This window comes from Corvus moneduloides, chromosome Z (assembly GCF_009650955.1).
Source record: "Corvus moneduloides isolate bCorMon1 chromosome Z, bCorMon1.pri, whole genome shotgun sequence".
Taxonomy (NCBI): domain Eukaryota; kingdom Metazoa; phylum Chordata; class Aves; order Passeriformes; family Corvidae; genus Corvus; species Corvus moneduloides.
The window spans coordinates 53,718,691-53,737,212 of record NC_045511.1 but is presented as its reverse complement, the minus strand read 5'-3'; the positions used below and the strand labels follow the sequence as shown (position 1 = coordinate 53,737,212).

Here is an 18,522-nt window from a genome sequence, read left to right as displayed (position 1 = left end):
TGATCTAACATCATTGTATTCTTCCTGAGTTGTCTGCCCCTTCTTCCAAAAGCCATAAACCCTCTTTTTCCTCCGAATTCCTGCAAAAGCTCCCTGTTACACCAGGCCAATTTTCTTCCCTGATGGCTTGCCTTTTGGCAAATGGGGAAGGTCTGCTCCTCTGTCTTTGAGATTTCCATCTTAAAATATGCCAAGCCTTCCTGGACCCCTTTATTATTAAGAACGAATCACCTTAAATTCATGGCCATGAGCCTGCTCTGTTACAGACACACTCTGTACTTAGGTAGCTTATCTTCCATTCTACATCTCTGTTTAACAAGATTTGTATGATAGTATATTATCAGTCATTGTATATTTGGGTTCATGTTTTTCATCCACACTGACATCAATCTGTATCAGCTGGAGAGACCTCAGATGCTTGAGCAACCTCCTTTTACTTAAAATCTCCATGCTTCTGTGTAATGAAAGCACCAATGAAACAGAAAACAAAACCTTCTTAAAAATATTTTGCATCAGTTCTAGGTGAAATCACTTTCGGTGAAATCACACCTAAGCAGAACTGAAAAATATCTTATGAATACAAGAATACAAATCTGGAGTTTTATGCTTAGATCTCCTTGGTAGGAAAAGAAGTCCTGGAAGCCTTTGGAGATCCCAAGAACAGTTTGGGGGAATCCTTTTAGGAAAATTTTTCTTTCATGTAAGGAAGATACAGATGCAAGGATCCCAAAGTCATAACACAAAAACACCTAACACAGTGATGTGCACACAGGGCATGGATGGATCTTCACGTATTCTGCATACTCCATTTTTAATAGTGGATGACTGCTGTGACAATATTTTAAAGAAATTAAGATTAATAATAATAATAAACATAACTCTAGATCTGCACCATATTTCAGCTCAGACACACTTCCTACCAATCTTGAATTGAGTACAATTTCAACTGCAGTGTGCAAGATATGTACTGTGCTTAATCCTAAATTTCATTTGATGCTGTTTGCATTAAACAGACCTTCCATTTCTCCTTAAAGATGCATTTCAAAGATGAATGAGGAAATCATTGAAATAAGTTCAAGTCCTACTCTTTCCTGCGTCGACAATTGCTTTTTAATGAAATTTATGTCATTGATCCAGCAGGAGCAAAGTTTCCTTTTACTTGGAAAAAGGGTTTCAGCATAAAGAAGTCTAATTCTCACACACTCACTACACTGCAGAACAAGTTAGCAGCTGTTCATCTGATGTTCATGGAGTCTTAAGAGAAGTGCAGGGACATAAGTCTGGGCTGAAAGGAGAAGTAAGACATAGCTTCTCACTACACTGTCTTTGCCACTCCTTGACAAACCTAGCCAATGGCCTCACCATCACACATTCTGGCTAAGTAAACAAGCCATAGTCTCCATCTCAGTTTTCTAACATCAGAGATTTGATGATTGCTTTGAGTCTGTATAGCAACACAAGTTATTTTTAAACCAGGTTAAACATGTATTCATCAGTGCAATCTACATCTATGATACCCATTCCTTTACTTCTACATCTGAATTTCTCTACCTCGATTATTTTCCTTCAGGAAAAGAAAAAAAGATAATTTGTCTTCAAGAGAAAAATCTGACTTTGTTAAAGTGTCTAAGGTAATAATCTGACAGTACCTTTAAGAAAAATTACAGAATCACAGAAATGTAAATCAAGGCTGTAAAAATAAACCTGCCAACAGCAATAACCTTACAAATGCACATCTTTTCATTTGTAAAACAAGCAACATCTGAAAAATTCTTATAAAAACCCCCTAGTAATGCCATTAAGACATTAGTTCCTATCATAACTTTGCAAAGTTCACCCACTAATAGTATGATATTTATAAAAATGCTTCAATTTAAAAGCTTTTGACACTGAATTCACAACTGCTTTATCAAACCTATAATTAGAGGTCTGTCTTGATGCCACAAACATTAGAGGGGTAATCAATGTACTTGTGCTGGCTGAAAAGTCTCAATGAACCACATTTTGCACTGCCTTTCATTGTGCTGACTAACTGAAATTATCTGGCAAAATCAATTACCACATAGACAACATGGATCCACTCTTAACTTTCTCTAATACCTATAATGTCTGAAAAGCAAAAAGCACAGAAAAAATGTATTTGTGCTCTCAAATTCTATTCAGCTGTAGACCTGTACATATAGATGCAAGCAGCTTGAAACTGGTTTACCATTTTACCACATCAAAACTAGCCTACTGTAGCTGTAAATTCTCCCCTGCTAAGTTCAAAACCTCAAAATATAGACACATACTTAGAGAAAACACCTACTCTGGGAAAAAGACCGTCTAAAAAAACCTTTCACATGTAACTCGATAGAAAAGAATTCACAAAAGTTTGTATCCCTCCTATTGTTGACTTTGAATTATAAGGGATTATCTGACTCATTGTGATCAGTAATTTACATAAAAGCACTAGAAGCAGTTGCATAATGCTTCAGAACTTAATTTTATTTGTGAGCTCATTGTCTGGTATTTCAGTAATTAGAAACAGAAAGAAGGCATTCCTTAAGTGTTCTGGTTAAATATTTTGAGACCATGAGAGTCTTATGCATCATAAAAAGGAAGAGCACTGTTCCTCAAACACCAGTAAAGCAGTAAAGAGTACTGGTCAGTGACTGATACCAGGGTATAGAAAATAGACTTTTTTTTCATCTTTCAACTGGAATTCTAGCTGAATATGGGTTTGTTTATTCCTCTGTTTCACTTCTCTCCCTTTCCATGAGTACTCAAGGAATTGTCTTTCCTATGGCTCTCAAAAATTGTAAATTATACCACTTATAGTTATCAGATGGGACTATGTAACACAGTGTGATAACATATGAGCAGATTAGAAGAGTTTAACAAAAAGCCAATTTTTGGCAATCTGACAAAACTTTCATGATGAGATTTTCCACTGTTGAAGTTGCAACCTAGATCAAAAGACTACTTAATCAAGGCTTGTAGTCCAATAAATTTGTTTAATGTCTTGTCAATACGAAATGTTGTCATCAAGGACTGATCACAAACACCAGTGATGAGGGCACCTATCATGGGTAGATGAATTGACTTAACAGAGAGTGCCTCTCCTCTACCCTGGCTAATTGTCCTCAGTTTCCAGCAATTCTAAGATCCCACTTACTTTCAGAAAACTTCAAATGAACAGACCTCTTACTCTGAAACAGGAAAACATGAGAACTTCAAAACATCAACACTTAGTTTATCTTCTGTTCTATTTTAATGCACGCCTAACCTCTTCCCATAGGTTAACCTGTTTTGCATTAAAAGAAAAACATTATCAAATGCAGTATATAGTGAGGATTCATGCTCCGTGTTTTTACAACAATTTCCTTTCAAGAAAATAAAGTTTTCTGCTAGAAGATTCGACACACATGCTTTCAGTTCTACCCTGAGAGAGAAAAAATGAAGCATGTATGATGATTGCCCCGGAGGTATGGCAATCTGAAGGACAAGCATGTTGTATAAAAGCACTCAGAGACTCTAAGTAACAGTTAAAACAGAAAGTGAAGAAAAAAATTGCTCCAAACGAATCTGTAAAATTATTATACTGTATCACAGTACAATTCCGCATGCTGCAAGGTTTATTTCCCTTATTTTTACAATTTTACACTGGAACCTTTAACTACTGGCAAGCACAACTACTGGCAAGATCTAGTATCTCATGGAGTAAGATATTCTTCATGCTCCATCACGTCCCATGGCACTTGGTTGGGTCATGACTTGGTTCTGGCCAGGAGAGGGTTAACTTTAACAGCAGCCAGGTGAGATGTAGCCACCACCCTGGGGTTATTTGATGCCACCTCGAGCCAGGAAGGGGAGAGGGGGTGTTGTTCAGAGGGGTGTTGTTTCTCGGACTGCTGGTTTGTAGGAGTGTGAGGTCAGGTGTGGGGTTCTGTGGTGAGCAATCGCATGTGAATTGTTCACCTATCTTGCACACTCTGTTCTTACTAGTGTTATTACTGTTGGTCTTATTTCATTGCTGTCCCGGTACACTCTTCTTATCTCAGCCAACGATCTTCACCTTTAGTGCCCTGAGTTCTCCACTCCAGCCCGCTGTAAGGAAGCGGGAAGAACGGAAAGAAGCGACACAAGGTCTTTAGTATTTAGTGGGAACAGTAAATTGGGGAATACCATTTCTAAACCATGACAGGTGACTAGATTGTAACTTGGAGATTAGTTGATGAATCACCAAAAATGCGACTTGTAAAAGTGGCATCTCAGTCTGTAAGCTGAAACAGACTGAACTTACTTCACTACTACCACCTGCTAAAGTCGCAGCACAATAGGATGTGGCCATAATATCAATTGAGTTTAGAATCAGAATAGAATCAAAACACAATAAATCAGGATTGCAGTCACTGACTGCAGCTTCTATACCAATGACCTCTGACTGCTTGGTTCAGACCCTGGTTTTCACAAATGAGCATGTCACCAGTTAGAGAGAACAATCCAAAAACTGCAGTTTCCCAAGGATCCCAACCAAAGTGCATTAAATTTGCAGTGACACTGAGATGCACTAGACAGCTGACATTTAGTCACTGGTACCTGGAATCAACAATACTCGGCGTAAGCATTTAATTCTATTGATCTGAAATACATATACATATCAAGTTAATTCTCTAGCCTAAATTACCTTCCCATTAAGGAATATTTCTATGGTATCAGAGATGCTTTTCTGGCATCAAACAGACTACACTCTGCCAGCTGACAACATCACTTCATGCTTTGGTTTTTCAGCCGCCAGAGCCATGTTGAAAAGTCAGGGTACAAAAAAAGAGCAAACACAATCGAGATTCCCTCTGAAAGAAAAGCCTTTACCTAAGAGCTCATACATTACTCCCACTGAAAGCACAAGATGGGGCAGCAGTGCTTCTCTGTACAGTTTATCTTCCCTTCTGTTTTGTCTGCAGCACACAATATGGCAAATTTTAAATCAATAGCAACAGGTGCACAGCAGCACTCAAAATGCATAAACGGCATAGAAAGTTATTCCCAGTTGTCAGCACTCCTTTCTATCACACTGCTGCTGTGGCAACCTTTTGAGATGATCTTTCAAGCCACCAATGAGAGACTTCAGGCCCTCTGTGTTTGCTGTGCTCAGTTCTTCAGGTATCTGCACTGAATAGCATCACAGCAGTCAATGAAGCTTTTTAATTTTCTTCTATTGACTATCCAGGAGGAAACAGAAGTTTATCTGCCTGACAAATATCTTGTATCCAATATGATTAAATTACTCTGGATGTACTACAGGCCTTCACCATAAGCAGAGAGTATAAACTAGCAGTTTGTCACTCTGGGAAGAAAATTAAGGCTTTGGCATTTTATTGAGCATCTACATTAATGTGACTGGCAAAGGAAAGTAATAATGAATCATAATGGATGCCATGGCAAAATAATGCCAGTGTGTCGGATCAAACAGGACTGAAACTTAGCAACTCACTAACTTTTTGTTTGTGAGAGAAGATGTAAAGTTGTCCCCATATTGAAAAGTTTAGACATAAGAGATTCTGTTTCTAATAACTTTTGAACGACAAGAATTGCTGTCTCTCAAAAATCTTACACTCATTAAAAAGCAATTTAGGACGTTATTGAAATAAATTATTTATGTAATGGGATGCATCATTGAAAAATGTTGAAGAGGCATCCAAAGAGTGACTCAGTATCTCCAAAACAAAAATCATAGCTCACTTTTACTTTTTCTTATGTAAGTTTAATAAGAACTGCATTAAAGTCAACTGGCATTATTTAAAGGAGTTTTTTTAGAAGTCCCTCTGTTTTATTAAAGTACCCATCACCATAGTAAAACCTAAGCTTTGAAATACCCCTAAGAAATCTCTTATGAAACAGAAAAAGTCATTTTTGTTTGGTCAAAATCACTAATATTTCTGTTTTATTCCTGAGGCTATACAACAAGCACAATACCATTTTAGTGATCCCATTTGCATTCTGTTATGGACCTGTGACTGATAATGCCTGGTTTTTTAAACATATGTTAATAAATAGCAGTGGAATAACAGGGGGGGAAAAAAAAGGCAGTAAACCAAAACAAGATGCTTTGCATAGCAGAAATTACTTCATCCACAGCTGACTGCTTCTGAGCAAAAGGAAACTCTAGTATAGGTCTGCACCATTTAGAAGCTTCACGATTTGCTGGCAATTTGTAGAAACCAAAGTAAACTTCTGGCAGTACGCCTACATACCACAGTAGTTAAAGAAACTATCATCCCACCCATTTTGACTACAAGCCTTGAAAGATTAGTCTAATGTTTCTTCCTACCCTCCTGTTCTCCTTAGCTAATAGAAGATTTAATGTAAAACTTCCAAAATACAATTTTGGAAAGTGCCACTCTGGTATTCACACTAAAGCCATCGACAGTTAATTTTTTCTCACTCCTTTTTGCTCGCCAATAAGCCTCAGCAACAGAAAGTCTTCACTCTAATTAAAAGTGAAAAGCTAGCGCACAGATCCAACACCCTGATGTTTCACAGCTGCATGCAAAGCAGCCCAGACACCTGTTTATTTTTACAGCAATTCCTTTTGCTCTTTATCATTCCATCCCTTAAGGTTGGATTATAAAATGAGGCAGAATAAACTAGATCATCTCGAAAACAACTGCACATTAGTACATCCCACCTTCACTGGAAAACACGAATCACTATTATGCAAGGTTGTCTGTCTAGTTGCTACAGCAGGAAGCAGGAATCAACTAAACTAATCTACACATCATGGCTTTCAAAATGTTCCCTGGTTGTGTTTAGCTCGACTTCCAGCCACAACTTGAGTATCTAGTGCCAAATGGCCATGTATGCTGGACAATCTGAATTCCTGCCCCAATTTCTGAAGGTATTTTAGACACAAAAAATATGAACAGGCTGTTAGCAGTGCTTTTCAGTACTACATACTGTGATGCGTAGTGGTTTAATTCTTGTTGAGTCCAGGGGCAACTGGGAAAAAAGGGCAAGAGCTGCAAAAACTGAAGGTGGTTAGCTGATTCTTATCACGCTTGGTATATTTGCTAATTGGAAACATTGAGGCTTTAAGCAGAGCTTAGGCTGCCAAGTAATCTTATACTGAAAAGATGCTTCATGTATCCTTGGTGTCCAAAAGCTGACTCTACACCGGCACTGTACTTCCTGATAACACTGACAAAGCTCAGTACTGCACAACTTCTGCCCTCCTACCACCAGATTTCACTGCAGAACCTTGGGGACTGGGCAGTGAAAGTACTTAAGGGGGAGGCAGGGTATGAACACTAAAATCCCTTAGGCTCTAGGAGAGAAAAGAAGCAACCCAAATTTATATCCCATATAAAACTTCAACTACTAATAAAATAGAAAGCAGACTCCCTTCTCTGGACATGCTTTGTAAGAACGTGACTTCAGTACTCAGTCAAAGAAAAAGATTCAGCTGCACATGTGAAGGTATGCAGCTTCTTGCTGCACCAAGAAGTCGTTGAAAGTGCACTGAAACTTGGAAGTCTCCAAGCGCACCCTTGTTATACCCCACATCCAAGAAGAGGAACATCTTCACAGATGAGCCAGGATGTGTTCCTGAAGTGTATGTAGGGATAGGTGTGTGATGGACAAAAGAAGACAGGGATGTGCTGTGATGCAAACCTGCAGCTGCGCTGAGGAGTATCTACAGAGGGCAATAAACGAGGCCCTGTTCTTCAGCCTGTCCTATTATGATGTAACAGCCTCTATAAAGAAGGTTTTGACCAGGAGAGGATTCTCCCATCAAAGTGTGATCCAAGGTTGCTCCAGTTGGTTTCTGCAGTTAAATCAATGTTAAGTTTTGCAACTGACTCCCAGCTTGCACCTGCACCTGGGTGCACAATTCTTCTGGAGAAAATCTGTAGCAAAGAAACAACACATTGCCCAAAGCATTTTAGTTGTGTAAAGGACAAGGTTTCATCATTTGTTGTTTCTTTTCTTCAGGCAGAAATTATTAAATGCTTTTCACAATTAAAAATAAAAACAACCCAAACCTCAAGAAAACAGAATGCATAGTCAACATATTGACAACTAGTAGGATTCTCCTTCCTCCAAATGATGCAATTCCACAGAAAGGTGTTTCTTTCTGCCAAGTACCTAGTTAAGAAAATGTTATCAACAAATAACTGCCTTCAAATGTCCATTGGGCAGAAAAGTGGCCCATTTCCTGAGGTGAGGTGTTCTTCCTGATTTTCTCCAAGCCTTAACCATAGCACATCCAAAGAGCAGAGTTGGAATGAGAAATATCGGAAAGCAGAGCTCTTAGGCGAAAACATGTCATTCACTGAGGTATCTCCAACTAGTCATGTGACACAGATATAACCTGCCAGAATTCCCACTTCTGTGTTTATAAGGTTTCTATCAAAATTCACATGAAAAATCTCCATCACTTTAAGAGACATCGTTGGAGGGGGGAAAAAAAGCAACAACCTCCACTAACTTGCCTACTTCTTCAATATAAAAACTATACAAAGTTCAGGAGAGTCACAAACTAGGACAATTGTCACACAGAATAACCCCCCAATAATTCAATGAAATTAGATTTAAGAAAAGTAAGTCATCCCACATATTCTTCCTCCCAAAGGGATTGAAAAGGATTCATTTCACATGCCCAGAACTCTCAGACTAATTCTTATGTGTTTTCAGATAGTTTCAAAGGCTTTCAAAGAGTCATATGTGTCCACGGAAAAGATAAAAATATGTATTTCACAAAGATTTTAATGCAGATCATTCTGTTTTATGAAAAATGAAGTTTTGTAGAGTTTCATAGATGAACTGGTACTTTCTACCTGATGACTTAGATACAAAATGTCAACGGTGTCATAGTGCCTTACTTGTTCTCGTTGCTGGCATCATATCGAGGCATAGGGTCAAAATCATTTCCATTTACATCAAAACTGGCCTGTGAATCCTGCATCCAACAAAAGAAAGAAAACCAGTTGCTAATTAATTAGCCATCAACTTGCGGCCTATACATTCGTTAGCAGGTTCATACAAATGAGTAATTAGGCTAACTAATATTCCTGTAGTTTAATGATGACTGTGTTTTAGGAAAGCATTATATATGGGAATTATATATTTTATTTTAATTTTGGAAAACAGAGAAGGATAAAAAATGCTCTGAAAAAGTATAAGTGCAGTATTAGGAAGGAAACAGAAAATGGTGTTTCATTTAACTAGAAGACCACTTTTCTTCTAAGAACCTTTCAGAAGTTAAGAGAATTCATTCTCAAAACTGGGATTTTGCTGTATGTTTTAAGATTCAAGAAATTATCTGCACAACAATAACTGAAATTTCAGTCATTGTTTCAAGAAATAAGAATAATATAATTTTCTTAAGAATATTATTATAATATAATATAATTATAATATAATATAATTATAAAATTACATCTTGGAAAGCAACACAAACTGCTTCCCAATTTCCCTGGGAGTATGACTGTTTCAAATATCTGCAAGATATCCGTCCTTTCGGTCCATATTTGTCAGGATTCTTACAGCGGAAAATAGTTTATAAAGTAAACAGATGTTGGTTTGTATGGCTCTCATTAATTGACGCAGTAGCATGCAGTGTGTTGACACGGCAAGCAGCAATTTTTAAACTTTTGTTTGTTGAAAACCAGTTACACATACACCTCAAATATTACTATTTGCAGCACCTATAATCTGAGGTATAGAAGGCATTTGTGATCAAACAAGCAATGTGTATTGCTTGTGAATTTGGGGAAATTCCTTGTTGGCAGGAGGAAAGGGAGAGAGAAGTGGTAAGGAAATAAATAGTTGCTGTAAATTCAGTGGAAGGATAGTACTAGAATGAGGCGACATGATCCAATCGGGGTCATTCACTGAGGAGATAAAATTATACCTGCTTTATTTAAATAATTTAAGATATTAAAATGAAAGATGTGTTATGTGCTAGGATCAAAATACAGTGACAAATAGGGCAACTGCCCCCCACTTGTGTTTTCACACCTTCCAATCTGAGTTCCACATGTAGCATGGGAAAGGACACATATGTATATATGGCTAATTTAAAATAAGTGGCTTTAAGCTGTGGAGACCATTGTAGTTTTTAATGGATTGTTAAAGATGTTTTTGTCACCTTCATCTCTTAATGTTCTATCAACAAGGTAAGCTTGCTGACAAAAAGCCTGTGTTTAGGGCTCTTTAACAAGATCTGTAACGGGAGTGAAGGTTCATACATGCCTTGCTCTGGTCATCTTCACCAGTCCAGCTCAATCCAAATATATTTGTTTGTTTTATTACTCTGTGTAGAAGGACACCTTGCACACTTTATTTCAGATAAATCATAAGGTTCTCACAGTTACAAGCCTTCAGCTAATGCCTACTTCTAAGAGATAGGACAAATCACTCCAGCAAAATGTGGCCCTGATGCTCTGAACAGCTTCAAACTCTGACACTAACTCAGGAAGTAACCCACTAGAGAAGAAGCTTCTCCTTATGTTATCAGGCTCCAAGATTGATTAAACCAGTCATCTAAATGTGGTGAACTACAAGCAAACAGAAACCTCCTGAGGCAACATGGACACAGAACACAAAAAAACAAAGGACGCAACTCTACCACAAGTTGTGAGGGGACTCAGAGTTAAAAGAGATTTACTAGAAAGAATATTCTACAACACAATATTCTACACCTGGTTTTAACTGAGTGAATCATGAAAGGTCATATATTTTTCCTTTAATACTGTTTCTAGCAGTAAGATAAATAGCTTTAAAAATTAATGTATGGAAGGATTACTGTAAAATTACTGTCTTTGAGAAAAGCTTCTGTCTTGCTGACTAAATGTATTGGCCAAACATGGAATTCAGTTGCATGTGTTAACTGAAAAGCAGTGTATTCCATTTCTAAGTTCTGAGAGTGTGAAGATATTAAGTAAAAAAATTGCAAAAGAGACAAAAAATATCCAGTAATTGGTTCCAGTCCTTCAGAAATTCAGGACTCAGCTACAAGAGCCATCCAGATATTAAATATGTTCCGATGAAATACAGTCTTAACTAAAACAATACATAGTATCAAAAACTGACTTCCTTCCTCCCATTGGTGTCAACATTTAAGGAATTTAATAAAACTTTTATAATTCTTCCACCTTTCCTCCTCTCTTTCTCCATCTTTCTAGAAGCAGCAAATTTTTCTTTGAGTAATAACAAAGCAGAAAATCTGGACTCTTGTGGACACTCACATAATTCTGCATCAAGTCTGGGTGGTTTCTTTCAATGCCGTCATCCAGGATGGTGACCACAACATTCTTTCCAGTGTAACCTCTCTTCCAAGCACCTACTATATTCATATCTGATTGGCAATGGTGGGTGTTGTCACTGCAGTGCTGAGGAAAGAAGAGGAGATAAAGATATTGGATATTGGAGATTACTGAGCAATGAGGGGTTGAGATACTACCATTACATTAACATTACCATTAACATTACCATTTAAAACAGCCCATGAACATATTGATTTGAGTAGGAACTATACAAAATCAACACCTTTATTTAGACAGAAAACAATTTTAAAAGAAACATAAATTGTATAAAAACTGCTAGTCCTGCTTATTTCTCTTTCTGGTTACTGTTCATGCTAAGCAGTACAAAAGGGAAGCATTCAGCTGTACTGAATTTGAAATATTTGAATTTTTTTTTCTTTTCAAAAAAACAAACCATATGTGGATAAAATGCCTGTACTGGAATGGTCATGGGAAAAAAAAAACACCTTGCTTTTTAGAGCTTACATGCTGTGTACACTTTCTTGACAGAATGTTTGGAAACTAATCAAGACTCATTTCTATCTATAAAAGAACGCTTTTGGCAGGTTTTCTGCAGTATCAGCAGGAGATGAGCCACAGTTAAGAACCTGTAATGAAAACACCATCCTGAAAAACTTGCATCTTAGGGAGTTGGATGAATTGTAGATAGTGTTGATTGAGAGCAGCCTGGGGTACAGCTTTCAGAGTAATCAAGTCCAGTGTGATGGAGAAAGAAAGTTTAGCGTACATTAAAACTGAAAGCCTCTTCCTAAGCACAAATGCACCCAGTTCCTGTAAAGAAATCTGGCTTGCCATGGCAATGAGACATGACCCTCAGGTATTTGTAATGTCCCATTAGCGACTCTCTAATCCACATGCATCGCCCGCCCCTGTGAAATTAGTTCAATGAGCCTCTCTCATCAGTACTGCTTTCCGGCAGCTCTGCCAGCCTTGGACAGAGCAACAGGCAAAAACAGAAAAAGAGGGGTACAGGGAAGGGCAAAAGCAAAAGGTGGGAGGAAGAAAAAATAAATTAAAAAACAAACTTGTATCATCGCAACAGTGCCTGTAGAGCATGCTCCATCTCAATCCCTGCCCCACCGCCTCATGACCCCACTTCAGCCTCATGTTGTGTCACTCCACAATTTGTAAGGAGTAAATACAGTTGGAGGGGTGCACTCCACCTTGACTTAGTCCCCTCCAGTCAGCACACTGAAGAACCATTAGCAATCCTATGTGCAAACTGATTTCTATTAAATTGTAATTTTCCTCCTCCTTTTTCTCCAGTTTACCACCCAAATCAGAGGATTTAAGAGTTGTCATTTGTTATTACTAGAGGAAGATTATATTATTATACATAATATAGTCTCTCTCAGGGTCTTTCCCTTGTGCCTGTAAATATCTGTCTCTCTCTGTCTATCCATCCCCACACAAAGGACTTCAGGGACCTGTTCCAAGGAATGTGTAGCTTTTGTTCTCTGTATTGCTTGGAAATGCTCATGCTGCTGGCTATATGAAATTAAGTACAGTGTAAACTTGCCATCTGAATGTAATGGTTGTACACATGAGGATTTCTAATGTACAAACAAGACAGTTGAACAAATTTAATGTTTCCAGGTACGTTTCTCTTTTACAAAATGTTACTAAATTAAGCACCAGAAAATACCTGCAAAAGTTTTTAATATCATCCTCCACATTCTGCTGATGTGAAGACAAAGAGACAGGAAGGTGGAAGCACCAGCCTCTAGCCACAGGGAAAACCCCAGACTGAGCTACAATGGGCAATTAGGATTCCTGGCTCTGGCCTCCAGTCAGATTTATTGGGACATTACACTGTGCCTTTATCCCCTTTTCTGAAATGCTAAATGACCCTTGGCTGCTTTACTTACTGTCTTGTCCTCTCTTCCTAGGGGATGAGCTTGTTATTTTGCTTTCATGCCAGCCAAACCACACAGGCTGAGCAAGCATATGAGTATTTTAATCCCCATTCCTTTGTAAGCTCTTTGGATCTCTGCCAGAACATCACCAGCATTTCCCTTAATGAGTCCATTGCCCTCACTTGCCTTACTTGAATATTTTTGCCTTTGTGTTGGTGACTGAAGGGGCCTTTGCTACACACATGGAGACAACCACCAAAGACATCTCTTGCCTTACTGTGCGCTCTGGTGACTCTCTCAAGAGACATGGGAGGTCAAATTGAAAAATCAAGGGTAAAGCAGTCATAACTGTGGGCCCACTCTTAACTTTACTACACAGCTTATGTAACTATGGATACAGAATGTAAAGGCAGGCAGCAAAGAAGCATCCAAATGGGAGTAGCTCAACAGCAGACGAAAGGTTCAGCTATTATCATTACAATAAAAAACAACCTCTCATGTCCTATTTAGAAGAGCACCTGGATTTTTTCACTTCTGTTCTCTACTTTTCTTTCCCTTCTATTCAATTATTTGCTTCTTAATTTCTGTCCTGTTTCTAGCCTTAGTTTTCTTTTCCAGTACTGTCTTTTACAACTGAAACTCCAGTTTTGTTTCATTCAACATCTGATCTAAGATTCCTGTATTTTAATCACAAAGTAGACTTTCCCCCAGATTCATGTCTGATTTTCTCCAAATAAATTAGAATGGGCATTTTCCTCTTGAAGCAGTCCAATTTGCCTTTAATTAAGAACACTTTAAATCTTGGAGTGCAATTACTTTTCAAGCACTCTCTTATATGGTATATAGTATAAATATGCCACTCCACACCGAACAGCGTCTAATATGCCACCTACTACTTGGCTTCACTTGCACTCTTTCCTGTCCCTTTCAACTGGTTTGGCTGGGATAGAGTTAATTTTCTTCACAGTGGCCAGTATAGGGCTGTTTAGGATTTGTGATGAACAGAGTTTGGATAAAACAGGGATGTCTGTGTTACTGCTTAGCAGTGCTTACCAGAGCAAAGCCTTTTTTTCTCTTCACATCACTCCCACATCACAGTGAGGCGGCTGGGGATGAGCAAAAAGTTGGGAGGGGACACAGCTGGGACACAGGTGATCTCACCTGACCAGACCATAGGATGTCATGATCAGTACTTAGAGACGGGAGGAGAAGAGGGACGGGGAAAATGTCCCAAGTGATGGCATTTGTCTTCCCAAACAATTTTTACACAATGGAGCCCAGCTTCCTGGAGATGGCTGAACACCTGGAAAATGGTGAATGAATTCCCTGTTTTGTTTTGCTAGTGTGTGCAGCTTTAGCTTCCCCTACTAAATTGTTTTTATCTCGATGCGTATGTTTTCTTGTTTTTTTCTCTCCCTGATCCCACTGGTGGGAGAGTGAGTAAGCAGCTATGTGGTGCTTAGCTGCTGGATTGGGTTAAAATTCCTCTTTCCTTCAAAAAACATTTCCTGCAAGGAAATTTCCTGGGTTCCACTCCATAATTTTTCTTTAACCAAATCGTACTTCTTTACCACCAACGCCAATTACATTGTCAGGTTGTTAGCAGAGGGCTGTTTTTTAATTAATTTGGAAGCACTGCTTCCGTTTACAGTGTTACCCAAATAAAAAACTATTAAACATCTGTCATGATAATAAGTTACGTGATCCAGAGTGACTAAATTTTGTATCAATGGGCAAGTACTGAATTTTATGGTTCCTTTTCAGTCTATTTTCCCTGCTCTTTCTTTTTAGAATAAAAACAACCTTTGCCATAATCATGTACAAATACAGTGGTTGGAACTTTTTACTAGATCTGTCAATCTTTGAACTGCTGTTTTCTGGATTTTGAAGGAAAGAATTAGACCATTCTACTGCATTTTCTGCTTGTCGAAAAGATAAAGTAACAGAAATTTCCTGCATTGGTACCATGACTAGAGAACTGCATTAAATCCGCACTATTTCAACATACATTGTTTTCATCCATTGCCGGGAGAATACCATCAAAAGGAATAAACAAACCCTTGCCCAGTTATTTAGAGTAATTTTACTGAGATTTTAAAAGGGCATTCAAAGGATGATGGTTTTGTTTGGGCTGTTTAATGTGAAAATGTTAATGATACAACCAATGGTATTTAATAGAAACCATGTGAAGGTGGAAAAACTTCTGAAGTACATATGGGAAGAAAGAGGGCTATTGTATGAAAAATTTCAAATACTGAACTTTTCCCATTCTTGAAATTCAACTTAAGAGCATAAAAACACATAATATATCTTATTCTAGATATATCTTTTATACCTTTGGACAGACGTTTTGGAAGCCTGCCTTTTTGCAATTAACAAGCAGATATAACATTAGATTGATTTTCTGAAGTTTGCATGTTGTAGTCAGTATCAGACATGGATGTGGACTCTCATAGTTATTTTGTGAAATTGTCTCTAGAATCTACCTTATAGTCATTATCATTATCTTAATATGTCTGCCACACTAATTTTTGTAGTTGGAGTCTTTGTATATCCAGTTAGGGATTAGGAACAAAACTGAACAGTTAAACTGAAAAATCAAGAACATATCAATGATTAGAATATTTTGGAATTACAGAGATTAAAATCAAATTACAAGAAAAATAACTTTTAAAAATTTGGTTCTGTCTTGCTTTGCAATGCCTATTAGTCTATAAAAACAGAGTAGAAACAGAAGTTTCTAATTTTGTGACATGCAGTTTCTCAGAAATGGCATATTGTGCCCTCTGTAAGTCTTCATGACTTCACTGCACTGGTTTCTTGTAGTTTTTGAGTTACAAGAAGTTATTTGGCAAGATCTAGTCAATATCTATGGGGATATAGAGAAACATGATAATCAGAATGACACAATTTTGAATACCAATTTTGAATTTGAAAAGTTCTGGATCTCATTTAGTGGAAGACTACTTATAATTCTGATCCCGGGAAAGCTCTGAAATACTAGACCCCAGTCAGGGATTAGAAAAGATAGACTCTGAGTACTGAGAAGAACAGAAGCAGGAACAACAACAAAGTCTGGTTTCCTTAGAGTAGCAGTGAAATGGTCTTTGGCACAGACAGAAACAAAAAGACTACAGTCATGTTCTCTGCAACAGGGAGGTTTTGTCAGCTACCAACCCACAAGCATGGAGAGGACAGCAGTTGCACAAGATTGCTTGTACAAAAGGACAGTCAAGGACCTACAGCTTGCCTTGATCAACACAAGCCGAGAGAAAGGGGACACACAGGGCTGATTCTGACATTCTGGGGAGTTAAAGAAGTTGACTATCTCCCTCTTCTGTGAAGGGAATGTAATGTGGGGCATTTGGCACTCCTAGCTTGGTCCAGGCAAATGCACGGGCAGCAAAATTCATACGCTTTTTAATAGAGGAGACATCCTAATGCTACACTCAGCTTTCTGAAGTATAGGTATGTGCAGTGTTTTAAGTTAAAACTTGCCAATTATTCTCTCTTTCCTGCAAAAAAAAAAGAGAAATAACGTTATTTTTTATTATGCTCTTCAGGTGATCCAATTTTAAACGGGAAGGAAAGAAGCAAGCAAGGTAGTAATCAAGAGATTTGGAAAGCTAGGGTTCTTATTAAAATGGACATCTTGTTCTGTTAAGACAATGTGATCTACTGAACTGACTTTTTGGCTTCTCCAGAGTAAGCACTTGAAAGCTACATTTTCTAACTAGACTACTAAAATAGTATTTCTTTTTAAAAGTATTTCTCACTTTAAAAAAATTATTTTATCACAATAAACAGATGATCAAAGAAGAATTTTTAGAAGGAGGAACACTTGCAGAATTTTTTTTTTCCCTCAAGCATAATCTGATACTAAGTGCATGATAAACAGCACTTGCTAACTGTATAGGAAAAGTATTTCCTTCTGAGTTACATCTTTAAATAATTTCTGATTGTTGCTGCACACTTTATTTTTAAGAAGTAGCAGGAGCAGGCAGGTAATATAGAGTGTGGTTAATCTCAAACGCAAGATTATTTTGCTTGAAGTATTATCTGACTTCTGGAGTCATGCTTTACTGAATTGCCACTTCTTTTATCTGTATCTGTATCAAGAGAAATATTTCAAGGCTGCATCATATTAAATATTTAATTCCAATTTTTATTGCTTGTGCAGCTTCAGAGGGTTTAGTTAATTTACTTTAGAGATGAATTTGGTTCTTAAGCTTCACTGATTCATTAACAAAGAATACACTTAGAGGCCAATAAAGCAATCACAGACATACATTATTTTTTGCCTGTTTAAGCAATGAAGGGGAACAGAAAATCAATATGAAAGGGCTTCTTATATTCCTAAGAGTATCTGGTGACTATAGGGAGACAAGAATAACTTACAAACCTACATACATGGGTTTTCGCAGTGAAAAATAAGGAGTTCATAAATGTTATTTTTTGGCTGTGATCAAACTGCTATTCTTAACAAAACCAGAATAATTCATAATGTGATAAATTTGTGTTCAAGACAAGTCCAGCACTTTTTCATCATTGGCACTTTTTAAAATCAATACTGGTGTTTTTTCTGTAAACTGTGTGCTGGCTTAAATACAAATTAATTTAGGGAAGCCCTTTATGTCCATGTTCCACAGGCTGATGACAGTGCACCCTTTGTAGGAGTGGAAGCTCCCCCACTTCTAGGTCTTCAGACAGCAGAGTTTCTCTCCCAGCTGCAACTGCCTCTAACATCACCTCCTCCTACATGCACCATAACCTGTGTCTCCATTAGGACATCTGCCTCTAGTCCTGTTTCTTTCCCATTGTCTTGGTTTGAAAGACAGGTGTCTGCCAAGGAAGGCAGGAGTCTCCCTTGAAATGAAAAAAAAAAAAAAAATTGCAACCCCCTTCCCTCCGAGTTATTATAATTTTGAAATTAAGGGGCTTTCAGGCAAAGATATGAGGAATAGGAATAACAGTTCTTTACTATGATATATCTGTATGTGTATAACCAGTCAAACAAACAACAATAACTATGGCAGTAAGAGCAAACAATCACAAACCCAGTGCCAGCCTTCTCGGCTGTCAGGCCCTTTCCCCTCGGGTGCAGTTCCGCTCGCAGCCGGCAGGGGCGCTGGCGGCTCCCGGTGAGCAGGGCAGGTGCGATGGTTCCCCCGCGGCTGCAGGGGGCGCTCCGGAGCGAGCTCGGGGAGCACGCGGCACTGGCGGCCTGGGATCCCGGGAAGGGCTGGAACAAAGGCTTCACAAACCCCTGGGCAGCTGATCCCGGTGTCCGGCCGGACCCTGGGGAACAGCAGGCTGGAGCGGCAGGGACAAGCACAAATCCCAGGTGGCAGCCGAGA

At 38.3% G+C, this 18,522-nt stretch overlaps 1 protein-coding gene across 6 annotated transcripts in view; it reads right to left on the bottom strand.

Moving 5' to 3' along the window:
- PCSK5 (proprotein convertase subtilisin/kexin type 5) overlaps window positions 1–18,522 on the bottom strand; it is a 227,857-nt gene that overhangs the window by 147,504 nt on the left and 61,831 nt on the right. For all 6 annotated transcript variants that reach the window (XM_032096048.1, XM_032096054.1, XM_032096049.1 and 3 more), the window contains exons 4-5: window positions 11,232–11,375; window positions 8,865–8,941 (exon numbers count right to left, since the gene is read on the bottom strand). In XM_032096048.1, the coding sequence (XP_031951939.1) occupies window positions 8,865–8,941; window positions 11,232–11,375 (221 nt within the window). The remainder of the gene's footprint in view (window positions 1–8,864; window positions 8,942–11,231; window positions 11,376–18,522) is intronic.